Below are 18,750 nucleotides of genomic sequence, written 5' to 3'. Positions count from 1 at the left end.
AGTTACAAGTATAATTTTTATTTATTTACATATTTGAAACTAAAATTAATTTATAACTTTTGGTGATTCAGTATAACAATTCTACCAAATTTCTCATTTTGAATTTGAAGAAAAAAAGATTGAGAATCTCAACTTAACTGTCATTTCTGATTATTTGAATTCCCTTGAGATTACCTCACAACTCATTGCTTTGAGAAAAAGAAAAAAGAAATGGGAAGGGGAAGAGGAAGGGAGAGGAAGATGTGGAAGAAGTAAAGGAAAAGAAAGGTAGGGAAGGGGAGGGAAGAAAAGACCACTTTAACTGAAGGCTGATACAGTCAGGAATTAAATGACAATATCAAGAACATTGGGCCTCTCATAATGCAATAATTAATGGTGGCAGTGAATTTATGGAAATATCTTTATTTGTTATCTTTCTGTTTTTTTTTTTTTTAAACCTCGCTATGATGTAATCTCCCATATTACGAAATCTATATGGTCCCTGTCCCTACTCCATATTTTGAGAAAATCATTCTTGGAAATTTATAATATTATGCTGAAGCAAACATCTATCTCAGAACTATATAAGATCATTTACATTTTCATTGACTATGCCCTATGACCTTTAAAACTCCACAAGTTCATAAATGCTATTATTGAATATGTTCCCATAAAATAATTTAAAATAGATTCCCAAAATTAATAATACTTCAATAGTATTAAAATTGCATATTATTAAATTTATAGATCAGATAAGAGTCATATATAAATCTTTTATAAAATATGTCATTCATTAAATAAAACTACAGTACAGGGGATGAAGTTGGTTAATGATAATTCTGCAGATGTCTAGAGTTATCCGTGGTAATTTCTATCTGCAATGGTGGGAAAGGAGAAATGTGTGTGTGGTGGGCAGGGGAATATTTTTGGTGAATGCAAAAGGAGATAGGACATCAAAATCTCAAAAGCAGCATATGTAGTTAAAAAATACATTGTAAAATTATTATTGATTTAGGCAACTTCATAGAGACAAGAAACAAGAGTAGAAGTTACTTCCATCAAGGTAACTAATAAAAGAAAACTCACTGCTTAATGGTTACTGCTTAAAAGTTTTTGTTTGGGCTGATGAAAAAGTTTTGGAAATAGCAGTGATGGCTGCACAATGGCAAGAATGTAATTAATGCCACCGAATTGTACATTTAAAAATGGTTAAAAGGGTACATTAAAACTGTACTTGTACCCACATATCTATTTTTTAAAAGGTACACTATACATGAGTGTGAATATACATACATATATGTATGTGTGTATATATATATAATATTTTCTTATGTATGTATATACACACACATACACACACACACACACACACACAACCACAATAGAAAAATTAGTATTGATTAGTTCCAGCCATGGCATTAAATCTGTTTTAAAATTTTAAAAAATCCAAAGGAAGGTATGGAATAATCTGTATATCATGATAAACAGACCTACAAACAAACAACTATAATATGTTGAAGCTTCCTGGGGCACACAGGGCAGAGCCACTGCAGTCACTCGAAGCAACAGCACCTTCAAGGGGTTGCCCCAAACCCACAGGCTCTGACATTACTGATCAATATTTCTTAAATTTCTAGTGTATTGTTATCATTTCTTTATCATGAGATAATAGAACTGTGTCACTTTTTATTTTAGAATAAATGACTTATTTATATATGCCCAGAAAAATCACTGAAAAGCTTGAAATAAAAACTAAAGTTTATAACCATGCTCATTGTCTCACTCAGATGACTTTTAAGCTTGTGTCTTTCTTTTCTATCTACTGTTTTTCCTTCCAAACTGAAATTCTCTTTATCTTTGAATATAATGTAAATGACGTGAAAATATGTTTAATATGTTTATATCACACATGGAGGTCTCCAATTCATAGGTAGCGCTAAGGGCCAATCGGCACGCATAACACTAAACTTAAAGACCATGTGTCTTACACACTTTTACTCTGGAAGAAAGCCAATGATTACCCAATTGAACAAGCTATACTAGGGATAAGAAAATATGACTGTTGAAGTCAAACAAAACCAATGCTTTCAAATATCAGTTCAGGCTTCACACACACCCTCTCCACAATCAGTAATGATACTACCATCATTCTACCTTCACAAGACTTTGATTTGAGATTATATCTGTAGCCTTCAGGGCATTCACATTCAAAATCTCCTGGAATGTTCTTGCACACAGCTGTGCCACACATGTTTGGCTTCAAAGAGCATTCATCCACATCTATAAATAAAATAACCATATTAAAAAACATTTTTCCCATACCAGCAGACACTAGCAAAGAACCCTTGATTTGTGTTTCCTGGACTAGTTTAATATACGTAATGAGATAACAGATTGGCCTTCGGACAAAAAAACATTAAATCTATCATCATATGTTAGTTCACTAAATATGATTTCTTTCTACAAATGCATAGGGAATTTGATCCATGTTTGCCATGTTCCTTTCTAGTTATGTTAAGAAGGAGAAAGCTTTAAAAATATTCTTATCTGCCAGGTTGTGGTATGAAAATAAACAGAGGTCTTGAAAACAGATTCACTCCACATTATCACAATTATTTTTTGTACATGGGATGGCTCATCTATTCTATCTTGTTTCTTTGGAAATGAACAAACATCTAATTTGTACACTACTATTGTCTAAAGCAGACGATAGTGATTCAAATTTAAAACAAGATTAAGGTCTCTAAGTACTTATAAATCTGCAGTTAATCCAATATGAATTTAGTGCTAAATGAATATTCCAGAAATTTCAGATGCATATATTATAGTGCAAAATGAAGGAGACAACATATTGATAGTAACTAGTTACTCGATGAGCACCTGTGAAGAAAACAAAACATGCGGCAGAAATAGTTCAATGGAGATGTAATTATTATCTCTTCTGCGTACTCTCTGGAGAAAGACAAATTCAGAACAGAAAATATGTTTTCTATTCCAAAAGTTGACCACCTTTTTTCCAGATTAATAGTCAAAATTTAGGATATTATTTAAAATAACTTGCACAAAAATAATAAAACCAGTTTCCTTGTAGGAATTTTTCTATATTTTGGCTGTATCATTGTCAACATCCTGAGTGTGAAATTGTACTATCATTTTGTAAAATATTACCATTGAGGGAAAACGAGGTAAAGGGTAGGTATATAGCATCTCTCTGTATTACTTCTTACAACTTCATGTGAATCTTTAATTAATTCAAAGTAAAATATCCAATGTCTTAAAAAGAGCTAAAAACTATGTTTTTGAAATAAAGTAAGCCTGAGCAACAGTGGGACACTGTCTCTACAAAGTTTTTTTCTTAAATTAGCCAGGAGTGGCCGGCCATGGTGGCAGTGCTGTAGTCCTATTACTTTGGGAGGCCAAAGTGTTCGAGACCAGCCTGAGCAACATGGTGGAACCCCACTTCTATATATTTAAAAAAAAAAAAAGGAAAAGAGAAAAAAATTAGCCAGGAGTGGTGGCATGTGTTCTTCTTACTAAGGAGGATAAGGCAAGAGGATCACTTGAACCCAGAAGTTAGGGTGCCTTGAACTATGATTGCACCACTCCACTCCACCCTGGGTGACAGAGGGAGACCCTGTCACTAAATAAATACATAATAAAATAAAATAAAATCAGTGAAAATATGTCACTAAGTGCATTTGGTTTGAGGCATATTGCAGGGAATTATTTAGATCATACAAGTTTAAGTTACAGTACATTGGTTTTATGACTCCATACCGACATCTGATGTCTGATTGTAAAGTTTTATTCTTTCAGCTGGGCACAGTGGCTCATGTCTGTAATCCCAGCACTTTGGAAGGCCAAGGCGGGCAGATCACTTGAGCTCAGGCGTTCAAGAGCGGCCTGGTCAACATGGCAAAACCTCATCTTTACCGAAAAATGCAAAATTAGCCGGGCGTGGTGGCGTGCATCTGTAGTCCCAGCTACTCGGGAGGCTGAGGCAGAAGAATCACTTGAACCCGCAAAACAGAGGTTGAAGTGAGCCGAGCTCACACTACATACCAGCCTGGGCATCATAGTGAGACTCTGTCTCGAAAAAAAAAAAAAAAGAAAGAAAAGAAAGAAGAAGAACAAGAAGAGAAAAGTTTTATTCTTTCATCTTTAGACAGTTACTGGGAACTGGATCCCAAGCATTTCTACATCGTGGCAAAGGTCCCATTGTAATAGTTTTTTCTTGTTGTTGTTTTTTCTTTCTTTCTTTCTTTTTTTTTTTTTTTTTTTTTTTTTTTTTTGAGGCGGAGTCTCACTCTGTGGCCCAGGCTGGAGTGCAGTGGCGCGATCTCGGCTCACTGTAAGGTCCGCCTCCCGGGTTCCCGCCATTCTCCTGCCTCAACCTCCCGAGTAGCTGGGACTGCAGGCGCCCGGCACCTCGCCCGGCTATTTTTTTGTATTTTTAGTAGAGTCGGGGTTTCACCGTGTTAGCCAGGATGATCTTGATCTCCTGACCTCGTGATCCGCCCATCTCAGCCTCCCAAAGTGCTGGGATTACAGGCGTGAGCCACTACGCCTGGCTGTAATAGTTTTTCATATATTCTTCTATCTGTTTTCTACTCTATTACTTACATATCATGGGTAAACAATAATGTAAATAAATATAAGAACAGATGTGGTCATCAAGAACATTCCTATTAATAAGAGCACTTTTGTAATCATTTACACATATATGTGTGTATTAACTGAGTGGATAAGAATTTAAAATACTTTTGAGTTTTTAAAAAGTCACAAATTTGGCCAGGTGCGGTGGCTCATGCCTGTAATCCCATGACCTTGTGAGGTTGAAGTGGATGGATCGCTTCAGCCCAAGAATTTGAGATCAGCCTGGACAATGTGGCAAAACTCCGTCTGTATCTGTACAGAAGCTACAAACATTAGCCAGGCATGGTGGTGCATGCCTGTAGTCCCAGCTACTTAGGAGGGTGAGGTGGGAGGACCTCCCAGGAGATGGACGCTGTAGTGAGTTGAGATCATTCCACTGCACTCCAGCCTAGGTGACAGGCAAAACCCTATCTTAAAAAATAAATAAATAAAAACATAAATTCTTTAGAAAGAGACTATTAAAGTATTTAAGTGTAGAAGTATCAATGGGTACTATTTGTTTATAAAATGCATATGGTATCCAGCATCGTGATGGTTTTTCTATAACTCATGTTCTAATGACAGTCTTATTCTAAGTAGTCTCAAAATCCAAACACAAACAGACCTTCAAATAGGCGGATAAGAAAGATACATGGTCACACATTGGGTAACTGTTTAGAAGAATTTGTTGTTAATGTGTTCACTTTAGAGTCATTTAACTGCAGTTTAAATAATACTATAGTAAAGTTTATCATATTAAACACTGTTATTCAGTAAGAGATAGATGATTTGAATACGAATCCAATTTAGGGCTTTACCAAAACATATATAAAATAAAGAGTTGAACAAGAAATTCACATTTTACTTCCTTTTTTTTTTTTTTTAACATTTTAGCAAAACAAAAAAAAAAAGTAGTGGAGGAGAGAATGTTGATATTAATTGTATCCAGTTTCTAAAGGAAAATTTTAAGTCCAGGTAGGAAATCTTGCTTTTAGTCATCCACACACCTGGTATGAATATTTGAAGATTTAGTCATAGCATTAACACAGCCAAACTGAAAGACAGCATACAGAGAGAAAAAAAAGTCAAAATGTAGGGATAGGAAAACAATGAAAAATAAAAGAAATACACTAGTAAAATGATTTGTTAGAAAGCTAAACTAACAGGGAATATTTAAGACTGAAGAAGAAAAACGAGTTATGACCAGTGATATGATTTTAAAGGCAGAAAGAGAAAGAAACTAGATCTTCTTTTCTTTCCCAAAACCACAACAGGAAATGAAGTGCCAGATGAAGGATTGATACTAGAAATCAGAAAAGTATTTCTGAAAAGGAAAAATAAAATACAATGGAAGAGGTTATTGCAGTGGATTTCTTTCTATGGCTACTTATCTTACTAGAAGAAAATAAAAAATATAATGTCTGAAGACAGAGGATAAACAATGATTTTGCAAAGTTTGTAGCATGCAAAGACTTGCATTGAAATGTCATTTTATAATGAAATTCCTTATTGAAACATGCACACAAGTGTGTACACGCACATACAATAAGAAAATTTTTAAAAATCACGTTAGCAGTACTGTAAACTAAAATACATGCCAGGCACAGAGCTCCCACCTGTAAACCCGACACTTTGGTAGGCTGAGGCAGGAGGCTCACTTGAATTCAAGATCAGTTTGGGCAACATGGTGAAACCCCATCTCTACAAAAAATACAAAACAAAATTAGCTGGACACGGTGGCATGCACCTGTAGTCCCAGCTACTTGGGAGGCTGAAGTCAGAGGATCAATTAAGCTCGGGAGGTCAAGGCTACAGTGAGCCGTGATAGAGCCACTGCACTCCAGCCGGGGAGACAGAGTGAGACCCTCTCTCTCAAAAACAAACAAAAACTAAAAAGCAGTTCCACAGTATCACAAGGCTTCAATGTGGATAAAAATGTGTTCGTATAAGCACTTACAATCATTTTTCCAAAAATGTGCTAGTAAAATTTCTCTAACTGGGATTATTCTCATACAGTAAATGTGTTTTAATTCTACCATCCTGCTCTTACCTTTACAGTCTTTCTTATTTGAAAGCATAACAAAACCACTTTTACAGGAACAGTGGTAACTTCCAGGTGTATTATCACAAATTTGACTGCAACCTCCATTTATATTTGAGGGATCTTTGCATTCATTTATATCTAAAACAGGAAAAAAACGAAATATTTTTAAAGTAATATAACCTGCAGAGAACTTTCCAGGAGACCAATCCTGATGAGCTGGGGGGCGGGGGTTGTTATACATACCAAATTCACACTTTTCTCCTTGCCAGCCTGGTTTACAAGTGCAAGTGAAAGAAGCTTTTCCATCTTTGCAGCTCATATATCCATCTTCATTGCATGGCAGAGGACTACACTGGTCTGGAATGGCTGAAGGAAATAGACATCTATTTATTTTTTTTTACCTCATGTCATGGTAAAAGAAAATTGTGTGCACTATAATAAAAATCCTGAAGCCTGGAACCAATGGAAAAAAAAAAAAAGCACAACTCCTCCCTTTAAATAATACTTTTCTTAAGTTAAAAAGTGAGTCCATTAGGTAAATCTTTATAATTATTTTGTAAAAATAAACTACAGATGGCAGCAGTGGCCCATCTAGAGTGGCTGCTGTCAAGATGCCAGCTGCAGTAGGGAGGTGGGCCAGGGTCTCCCACTCTCCACAGAGCAGGTAGGAGCCCCACACTCCCCGGATGCTGCTGCAGCTTCCCTGCCGTGGCTCTGGACCCGGGTGTCTCTGTGCTCCTGGGGGCCTGCTCCCGCTTCCAGGCTTCTCCCTGAAGCAGGCATCCACCCTGATCTAAGAGGCATGGCTGGGGCTGCACGCGCCACAGAGCTGGTGAAAGCCAAGGACAAAGGGGAGCCCCACCCCTTCCAAACCGGTGGGACAAGAGTCCCCTGAGTGCAGCTGCAGCTGCCCAAGCCTGGCTGTAAACCTGGGCATCTCTGTGCTCTTGGGGGCCTGGGAAGGCCCATTGTGCCCACCACAGGCTCAGAAGTGCCTGCTCCTGCTTCCTGGTCTCTCCTCACTGCTGGCACCCACTCTGGTCATGGAACAAGGTTGGGGCTGAAGCCAGCTGCTGTTGCAGCCTGGCCGGGTGGGCACAGGCTCAGGGCAGTGCTAAAATGCCAGCCCCCAGCCCCCTCCAGTCTTTGGGCTCCAACAAGCATGGGAGGGGAGCTGACAGGGGTGCTGAGGGCAGCTCAGCGCTGGCCTGCAGGCACCCCCTTGGCACGAAGAGCCTGGGTGCCATGCACAGTGGCAAGAGGTAGACAGCTGCCTGTGTGGAAAAGGGTGGATCCCCGTGAAGTCCCACCTTCAGACTGGGAAAGGCCTGAGGCCTATGGGCTGGGCTGCCAGTCCTGCTGACTGAAGGGGGAACTCTTGGTGCTTTTTCCTGGGCCCACCCGTGGCAGCCCATGGACCAGTCTGCATGCACTTTCCCACTCTAAAGACTATAAAAACCCTAGACTCAGCCAGAACAGAAGAGATATACAGACGACCAGCTGCAGATAGGAGCTACCACCTCCAGGGCCTCCTCTCTACTGGGAGCTGCAGACATCAAATGACCTGTCTGCAGAGAAGAACCACCCTCTCCAGGCCCTCCTCTGCTGAGAGCTGCTGATGGGACAACCAGCAGCAGAGAGGAGCCACCCACTCTAGGCCTCCTCTCTACTGACAGCTGCAGAGACAATGGGATGACCTGGCTACAAAGAGGAGCCACCCGCTTCAAGGCCTCCTCTCCGCTGAGAGCTGAACACTTGATGGGACAACCTGCCTACAGAGATGAGCTACCCACTGAGGGTGTCCTCTAAGCTGTTCTAATGCTCAGTAACGCTCCTGTTCATCTTGCTCACTCTCTACTTTTCTGCATACCTCACTTTTCATGGATGCAGGACAAGAACTCGGGCAAAGGCATTACTGGCTACAGAAGTTTCCAGACAGAAAAGCAACATCCCAAAGATTCCATAACACTACTTTTACATTGCAAATATATACAGTATTTTGTAACTGTAATTTAGATATTTTTCCAAATATATTACCTCATTTGAGCCTTAGAACAATCCCATGAGGTAGACAGAACAATACTATTCTCAACATTAAGAGAAAAAAGAGGTTAGGCATGATGGCTCACACCTGTAATCCCAGCACTTTGGGAGACCAAGGCAGGCCGATCACTTGGGGCCTGGGCAACAAGGTGAAACCCTGTCTCTACTAAAAATACAAAACTTAGCTGGGCATGATGGCACACTCCTGTAGTCCTAGCTACTCCGGAGTCTAAAGTACAAGAATTGCTTGAACCTGGGAGGCAGAGGCTTCAGTAAGCCAAGATCATGCCACTGTGATAGAGCAAGGCTCTCTCTCAAAAAAAAAAAAAAAAAAAAAAGAAAGAAAGAAAAGAAAAAAGAACTTAAAACTTTCAATTTGGGCTAAGATGATGTAACAAGGAACAGATTTATCTTCCTGCCTTAAATAAGTAGAACTTCAGTCTAACTGTGTAAAATAATTGTTTTTCAAACATTGGAGAACAGGAAGGAGAACATCATGATTCCTAAAGAAAAGAAAATAAACAAGCTGAGACCTACAATTGGACCACATTAGTGCCTGGAGATAGCTTCTATGCAACAGTGCAAGAAACACAAACAGAGCCCAGTGGTCTCCCTGGGTTGAGAAAACAAATATTGGAGTTTGGGGAGATCAAATTAGAATTTTGCTGGTCAGAGTACTATAAAGGCAGAGAGAGGGAAAAAAAAAATATATGTGTGTATGGAAAGAGAGAGGAAAAGAGAGAGAGAGAAAAAGAGAAAGAGAGTCTCCAGAGATCTGCAAAAAGATCCCCTAAGGTCTTTGGCTGAATGATGATTTGCACAGGAAAATTTCCAGAGCTCATAGAGGGATAGGGATAGTTTGTTTTAGACTACCTAGACCTAAAATATTTCACAGTACAAAGGGCATCAGGTAGACTCCTCACAAGGACATAGACTTATTATTGAAGCTAAATTAGTTTTAAGCTAATGGCTACTCAGGATTGCCTTAACAGAGCTTAAAATCAAACCTCAAAAGATTTGTTTTTAATGTATTCCACATAAGTTACCTAAATGCCACAACAAAATTAAACACTATTTGAAAGAAGACAAGAAAATCCAGGACCCAGCAACATAAGCTGTAAGCTTATTTTCTTTCCCTTAGGACTCACAGTGTTCTGCTTCCTGTTCTCCAATGTTCATAACCATTATTTTATATACTTAGACTGAAGTTCTACTTATTTAAGGCAGGAGGATAAACTTGGTCCCTGTTACATCATCTTAGCCCAAACTGAAAGTTCTAAGTTCTTTTTTTCTATTTATACTGAGAATAGTATTGTTTGTTTGGTTCAGTAAACAATTAAAAATAAGTAGGAGTCAGATGCAGTGGTTCACTCTGCACTTTGGGAGGCAGATGAGGGAGGATCATTTGAGGCCAGGAGTTAAGACCAGTTTTGGCAACATACCGAGATGTAATCTTTAAAATTAATTTAAAAAATAAATTCCCCACCTGTGGTAGTCCATGCCTGTTGTCCCAGCTATTTGAGAGGCTAAGGTAGGGGGATAGCTTGAGACCAGGAGTTTGAAGTTACTGTGAGTTATGATCATACCACTGGACTCCAGTCTGGGTAACAGTGAGATCTTATATCCAAATAAAATAAAGCATAATGTAAAATTAAATTAAATTAAGAAAATAATAGGCATGTAAAGAAACAAGAAAAAAAATTATAACCAAGAGAAAAATCAGTAGATGAAAATATATCTAAAATGAAAGACATGACAAAAAAATCAGAAAAATAAATAAATAAAATTATTTTAAGTGCACTCCACATGTTCCAGTAGTAAATATAGGCATGATGAAAAAAAATAAAATAAAATAGCAGATGTGGAACAGACCCAAATGGGATGTATTGAAATGAAAAATAGACTATATAAAATGAAAAATACACTAAATGGGATTTAAAGTAAATTATCCATGGGAGAAGAAAGGAAGAGTGAACTTGAAGACATAAAAACTATCCAAAATCAAGGAAGGACAGATAAGAAGTATAAAAACAATAAATACATAAATAAACTGATAAATAATTAGAGCATGAATGACTTGTTAAACAATATCAAGTGGCCTAATACATGTTATGGACATTCCAAGAGAAGAGGAAAGATAGCAGGGAAAAAGAAAAAAGAAATTTGAATAAATAATAGTAAATCGTTTTCTAAATTTGATGAAAACTATGAACATGCAGATCCAAGAAGCCCACTAAACACCAATCAGGATAAACCTAAAAATACTATGTCAAATTAGAGAAAACCAGGGAAAAAGAGAAATCTAAAACACAGTGCATACATAGAAGAAAAAAAAAAACTAAGAATAACAGTAGTTTTCCCATCAGCATCTATTCAAGTGTAAGGACAATGGACAGACATCTTTGACATACTGATGGAACACTATCAACATGGAAGTCTTTACCCAATAAAAATATCTCCCCAAAATAAAGGCAATATACTATTTTTTAATTAAAAAATATGAGAAAGGCTGGGCACGGTGGCTTATGCCTGTAATCCCAGCACTTTGGGAGGCCAAGGCAGTCGGATCACAAGGTCAGGAAATCAAACCCTGGCTAACAGGGTGAAACCCTGTCTCTACAAAAAATACAACAAATTAGCTGGGCGTGGTGGCAGGCACCTGTAGTCCTAGCTACTCGGGGAGCTGAGGCAGGAGAATGGCATGAACCCGGGAGATGGAGCTTGCAGTGAGCTGAGGTTGTGCCACTGCACTGTAGCCTGGGTGACAGAGCCAGACTCTGTCTCAAAAAAAAAAAAAAAAAAAAAAGAGAGAAAAATCCATCTTCATCAGATATGTAGTATAAGAAATGTTAAAGGAATTTCTTCAGGCAGAAGGAACATGTTGTCAGATGGAAATGTGGATCTATAAAAAAGAATATGGAATGCCAGAAATGGTAAACATATGAGAAAATACAGAACAATGTTTTCTGGGACAGGTGCCAATGGCTCATGCCTGTAATCCTAGCATTTTGGGAGGCCAAGGTGGGTGGATCACTTGCAGCCAGGAATTTGAGGCCAGCCTAGGCAACATGGCAAAACCCTGTCTCCACAAAAATACAAAAAAATTAGCCAGGCCTGTAATCCCAGCTACTTGGGAGGCTGAGGCACAAGAATGATTTGAATCCAGCAGACAGAGGTTGCAATGAGCTGAGATTGTGCCACTGCACTCCAGCTTAGATGACAGCACAAGACTCTGTCTCAAAAATAAATAAATAAAACAATAAAACAATATTTTCTCATTTGATAATCTATTTATAAATTAACATATCATGGAGTTTATAATGTATAATATTAAAATGTAAGGCAGAAACAACACACACAAAAAAATAGAGGAAATGAGGTCTGGCACAGTGGCTCATGCCTGTAATCCCAGCACTTTGGAAGGCCAAGGTAAAAAGATCACTTGAAGCCAGGAGTTCAAAACTATCTAGGCAACAAAGTGAGACCCTATCTCTACAAACAAATTTAAAAATTAGCTGGACATGGTGCTACATGCCTGCAGCCCTAGCTACTAAGGAGGCTGAGGCAGAAAGGAAGAAGGATTTGAGACCAGGAGTTCAAGGCTGCAATGAGCTATGATCACCCCACCACACTCCAGCCTGGGCTAGAGAGTGAGATCCTGACCGAAAGAAAAAAAAAAAAAAGAAAAGAAGAAAAGAAAAGAAATCAGTAAAAGAAGTTTGAGAAGCATAATTAATAACAGAGGAGATAAAATGGAAAAATGTAATCAACTTCCAGCCCCACGCCACCCCGCAAAAAAAAAAAAAAAAAAAAAAAAAGAACAGATGGGATTAATGGACTTTAACCATCATCAATGGTAACATTAAATGTAAATGTTTATAGTCTAACACTCCACTTAAAAGACAGACATTGTCAGATTGGAGAAAACAGCAAGACCCAAAAGAAACTCACTTGAAATATAAACATACTGGTATGTTCAAAGTTAATGGACGGAAAAGTAAACCATAAAAACACTAATCAAAAGAAAGCCAGAGTGACTATATTAATATAAGATAGATTTTAAAATAAGGAATATTAGCAGAGAAAAAGAGCAATATTAAGAAGTACAAAGTAGGGCCTGGAATGTTTCATGCCTGTAATCCTAGCAGTTTGGGAGGCCCAGGTAGGAGGATTGCTTGAGGCCAGAAGTCTGAGACCAGCCTAGACAACACACCCAAGACCCCATCTCTATAAAAAATAAATTAGCCAGGAGTGATGACATGTGCCTGTAGTTCCAGCTACTCAGGCAGCTGAGGTAGGAGGAATGCTTGAACCTAGGAGGTTGAGGCTGCAGTGAGCCATGATTGCACCATTGCACTCCAGCCTGGGCAACAGAGCAAGAGCTTGTCAAAAAAAAAAAAAAAGTACAAGTAAAGATCAATTATAGTGCCTTGTTTATTTTCTTCCTAAACTATCAAAGCACTTTATCAATACGGCAAATGACATACTATTTGTTTTTTATTTGTAATTTCTGTCCCCTCATCACACACTGCAATAGTCCCTTCGTTTCTGCACATTTGCACACCAGCTTCTCAACTTCCCAATCAACCATACATGTTCTTCCTATCCTTCCAATACTTCCAATACTCCCAATACTGCCAATATTTCTATCTCTTTGCATATGTTAGTCAAAGAAAATTTTTGTTGTTTAATAAATAAATAAATAACCAACCTAAATAATGCCTAATTAATTCCACAATTTTTAAAAAAGTCTTCATAGGATCAAGTTTTTTGAAACGTGGTAATACATTAGGTATTAGTTAAAAATCACAGAAAACAAACTAATAGAAAATTTTTATCAAAACTATTATTCTTCTGTTCTTTGGTAAATTTTAAGAAAAGATAAAGCATGAATTAAATAATTAAACATACGTGTTCAGACAAACTGTTCTACCTGTGTAATTGCAAGCACTTTAAGTTAGAGAAAAACACAGTTAAATGAATATCTAGAGAATGTCAATGCTGGATGTAAAATATTCTTTGAACAAACATCACAATTTATATCTGCGGTTGCACCATTTGCTTTTACTAATTTACCGATTTCCCAACAAAGAGTCAAGAATAATCTACCAGGATTATCATTAAGCCCCTTGTGAACTTCAGAGCAAGAAAGCTAATTTGATTCATATAACATTTTCCACGTTTATATTATCAGTGCCAGAAAGTTAGAAGAATAAATGTGGCTCTACTTTGAGCTATTAACCTACTGTAACATTTAGTCACACTACTTGATTATGCAACAACAGCCAAAATAAAGCCATTGGGAATAAAAATTCTGAAGCTGTTGACCTAAAGCTTACTAAAACAAAGAACCCTGTTCAGTTTAAACATTAGGCAAAAAAATTCATTTTGAGTAATACAGCGGCATTTACAACCACAAACAAGTATTTTAAATGCAGTTTGAAAATACTTCTTTGCTGGACATACAACCCATCAAAGGATCATTTCTTGATTTTGAAACATTAGTTTACATTAGCATGGGTGTACTTTACCTACAGAGTCTTTGTTTTGTTTTTTCAATAGATGGTAGAAGTGCTTACCATTGACACAGCTTCTCAGGTCAGGATAAGCATCAGTTGACTGGCGTGCAGCAGTGAATAACCCAGATTGAAAAGAGCGAAGACAAACTGAAAAGAAAAACGAACATAATCTTCTTAGACACACATACTTGATCTGAATTCATGGTAGGAACCGTCCCAAGAGGTAGAATATTTATGCTCCTGTGGATTCACAAGATTCAGCCTTCAAAATGCAACACTAAACGTTTCCATCTACCTTTTTGCAAAATTAAAAATCTACAAGTAAGATGGCAACAGATACAGAATCATAAAAAATAGGTCTGTAACAGCTTCTTCTCTCTGGAGAAGAACCTTAAAGTCAGAAGTGAAAAAAACCTTGATTTAGCACAGAAATTTATTGTCATATATGTTTTTAATTCCATAGCAGAAACAAGATGTTACTCTCAAATCTATTGACCAGAGTCTGATTTATAAAGTATACATAATTAAGTCAATAGAATCAGTTCGTGTTTCTACTTGCTATAGGCTACTTTGAATTCTTCTAATGTTGCCCTGAGATTAATACAATAATATTTGTATAATGCTTCTATATTACAAAACAGGTTTACTTCATTCCCTTCATTCCTCACTACAACGCTGTGAAATCAGATATAGCAACCTGGTAGATATTGCTAGGAAACTAAGAAATGACAGCTGGAATTGTAAAGATGAAATACTTTGCGACTTTAAGGTAACTAGAAGTTACTTAGTGCCAAAAATATATTTCTTAACAGGCATTAAAGACACTATATGTATTACTTCATTGTTCAGACAGTCACCGACTTACTATAAAAAAAGATGGTGTTTTACTTAGCTTTTGCCAAGTAACAAACCACCCCCAAAATTAGTAGCCTAAATAATCATTGTGTTTTTCTCATGATTTGTGGGTCAAATATTTGCAGAGTTTGGTTGGGTTGTTTGTCTCTGCTGCCAATGGAGTCAACCAGGATGGCTGTGGCAGGGGACTGCTTCCTAGAGGGAGCTAATGTTCCTCGGCATCTCTCTTTCCATGTGATAGATCATGCTTCAAAGTTCTCCGTGTGGGTGTTTCCCTTAGCATGCTGGTCTTACAGTGGCACTTCTTTCATGACAGCTAACTTCTAAGAGAGAGAAAGCCAGCTGCCATGGCAGTTATGGGACATTGTATCACTTCTATCATATTATATTGATCAAAGTGGTCGCAGGATCCACCCAGATTCAAAGGGTAGGGTGTGGGTGGGGGATTTATTCTACCTCTCGATCAGGATATGGCAAAATGACACTGCAGAAGGGCATGTGGAATGGGAGACATTTTTGAACTATCTTTGGAAAAATATAATTTATCACAGACAGATTAAAAGATTCATTTGAAGTCAGTATGTGTTTAAGTTACCTATGGCTGCTATGACAAATTACCACAAATTTAGTAGCTTTAAATAATAAAAATGTATTGTTTTACAGTGCGGAGAGTCTAAAACCAAAGAGCTAGCAGGGATCCTTTCCTTCTGGAGACTTCAAGGAAGAATCCCTTTCCTTGCCTTTTTCAGCTTCTAGAGGCCATCTGCATTCCTGGGCTCGTGGCCTCATCCTTGTATGTCTACCAATTTTTGCTTTGTCAATTCCATATCCTACTACTGACTCTGATCTCCTGCCATCCTGTTATGAAGACCCTTATGGTTTTATCAAGTCCTCTTAGATATCCCAGGATAACGTCTCCATGGAAAGATCTTTCATCACATCTGCAAAGTCTCTATTTGCCATATAAGGTAACAGTCACAAGTTCTGAGGATTAGGACATAGATATGTTTGGGGTGGGGAGGTCTAGGCAGGGTGGAGTAAGGAGGTCATTATTCAGCCTACCATGGAGAGTCAGAATATCCTCCCAAGTAAGTCTTACCTTACACATCATGGGGGTGTTTCTGGAGCCCCTATCTTAGTCCACTTTGTGTTGCTATAACAAAATACCACAGACTGGCTAATTTATAAAAGAAATTTACTTCTCCCAGTTCTGGAGACTGGGAAGTCTGATATCAAGGTACTTTGGCATCTCATGAAGGCCCTCTTGTTACACCATCCCCCAGCAGATGGCAAGAGAGTTGAGAGGGTGAAAGAGCAAGAGGCCGAACTTGCAGCCTCCAGTCCTTTCATAATTGGTGTTGAGGGTGGAGCCCTAATGACCTAAACACCTCTCATTAGGCCCCACCTCCCAAGACTGTTCCACTGGGAATTAAGTTTCCAGCATATGCTTTTTGAGGGTCACATTCAAGCCTAGCATTTGCTCCAGCCCCCAAAATTCATGTCCTTCTCATGTGCAAAATATATTCATTCCATCTCTGTAGCCCTGATATGGTTTGGCTGTGTCCCCAACCAAAATCTCATCTTGAATTCTAAACTCCCCATCCCCATGTGTCAAGGGACAGATCAGGTAGAGGTAATTGACTCCGGGGGGCGGTTTTCCCCATGGTGTTCTCACAAGATCTGATGATTTTATGTATTTGGTAGTTCCTCCTGTGTTCATTCTCCTTCCTGCTGCCTTGCGAAGAAGGTGCCTTGCTTCCTAATACGGTTTGGCTGTGTCCCCACCCAAATCTCACCTTGAATTGTAATAATCCCCATGTGTCAAGGGCAGGGCCAGGTGGAGATAATGGAATCATGGGGGCAATTTCCCCCACACTGTTCTCATGGTAGTGAGTAAGTCTCACGAGATCTGATGGTTTTATAGATGGGAGGTCCCCTGCACAAGCTCTCTTGCCTGTCGCCATGTAAGATGTAACTTTGCTCCCCATTCACCTTCTGCCATGACTATGAGGTCTTTCCAGCCATGTGGAACTATGAGTCAATTAAACCTCTTTTACATTACAAATTACCCAGTCTCAGGTATGTCTTTATTAGCAACATGAAAATTAACTAATACGCTTTCCCTTTGCCTTCCGTCATGATTCTAAGTTTCCCAAGACTTCCCCAGTCGTGCTGAACTATAAGTCAATTAAACCTCTTTTCTTTATAAATTATCCAGTCTTGGGTATGTCTTTACAATAATAGTGTGAAAACAGACTAATATAAGCCCCTATGTCTTAACTCATACTAGCACCAACTCAAAAGTCCGAAGTCCAAAGTCTCATCTAAATCACATGTGGGTGAGATTCATGGCATGATTCACCCTAAGCAAATTCCCACCAGCTATGAGTTTCCAAAATGCAGTGAGATAAGCATGATTCCATTACAAAAAGGTAAAACAGGTAAGAACAGTAACTGGTCCTAAGGAAGTCCAAAACTCATTAAGAAAAACAACATAAAATGTTAAAGCTCTAATACAGTTTTCCTTGACTCTATATCCTGACTTCTGAGCACACAGGGGTAGGGGTTGAGATCTCAAGACCTTGGCCAACCCATCCCTATGGTTTTGCTGGGTGTAGGCCATGCTGCGGCTCTCACAAGTTGGAGTCTTGTGCCTGCAGCTTTCCCAGACAGAAGTTGCATGCTGGTAGCCCTATAGTTCTGGGCTCTTGGGGCTTCCCAACTCCCATGGCTCCACTAGGCATTGCCCTGGTGGGGGTTCACTACAGTGACTCTGCTGCTGTAACAAGTCTCTGCCTGGGCACCTCCAGACTGTCCATAATAACCTTTGACATCTAGATGGAGGCCACCATGACCCCACAGCTCTTGCATTCTGTGCACCTGCAAAATTAACACTGCATGAATGCCACCAAGGCTTATGAGGTATGTACATTCCAGAGTGGTGGGTTGAGATGCACCTAGGCCCACTTGAGCCATGTTTGGGATGGCCAAGGGACACTGTGCTGAAATTCAAGCAGCAGAGTCCCTAGGTCGTGCTGAGCAGTGGTGGTCCTTCAGGTGCCCCTCTGGAAACTGTATCAAGGTCCTGCTCTGGGCCAGTGATGGCAGAGGCAGCCTCAAAAATCTCTCAGATGTCTTTGAGGTCTTTCACCCATTGTTTTGAAAAACAGCACCTGGCTCCATTTATTTATTTATGTATTTATTTTAATTTCAACAGGTTTTGGGGGGAATAGGTGGTGTTTGGTTACATGTATAAGTAAGTTCTTTCATAGTGATTGCTGAGACTTTGGTTCATCCATTACCCAAGCAGTGTACACTGTACCCAACGTGTAGTCTTTTGTCTTTCACCCCGCTTCCACCAGTTCTCCTGAGTCCCCAAAGTCCATTGTATTACTCTTACGCCTTTGCATCCTCATAGCTTAGGTTCCACTTATGACTGTGAACATACAATGTTTGGTTTTCCATTCCTGAGTTACTTCACTTAAAATAATGAGCTTCTGGCTCCTTTCTATTCATGGTAATCTCTTTGGCAAATGGTAACTTGGGACACACCATTGGGTTGCTCTCCTAAAGACCTTTTCACTCTTTATATAACCAGGCTGTGAATTTCCCAAATATTTTTGCCCTGATTCCCTTTTAGTTATAAATCCCATCTTTAAATCATTTCTCTTTTTC

General features: G+C 38.8%; 1 protein-coding gene across 2 annotated transcripts in view; it reads right to left on the bottom strand.

The window, feature by feature from the left end:
• The window catches only part of PROS1 (protein S), a 101,708-nt gene that overhangs the window by 26,573 nt on the left and 56,385 nt on the right, over nt 1-18,750 (bottom strand). For both annotated transcript variants that reach the window (XM_015128567.3, NM_001044726.1), the window contains 4 exon segments: nt 14,281-14,367; nt 6,902-7,024; nt 6,665-6,796; nt 2,134-2,259 (listed from right to left, as the gene is read on the bottom strand). In XM_015128567.3, coding sequence (XP_014984053.1) covers nt 2,134-2,259; nt 6,665-6,796; nt 6,902-7,024; nt 14,281-14,367 — 468 coding nt within the window.

This window comes from Macaca mulatta, chromosome 2 (assembly GCF_049350105.2).
Source record: "Macaca mulatta isolate MMU2019108-1 chromosome 2, T2T-MMU8v2.0, whole genome shotgun sequence".
Taxonomy (NCBI): Eukaryota; Metazoa; Chordata; class Mammalia; order Primates; family Cercopithecidae; genus Macaca; species Macaca mulatta.
Note: the sequence above shows the minus strand (reverse complement) of the source record. Positions and strands in the feature narration are given on the sequence as shown.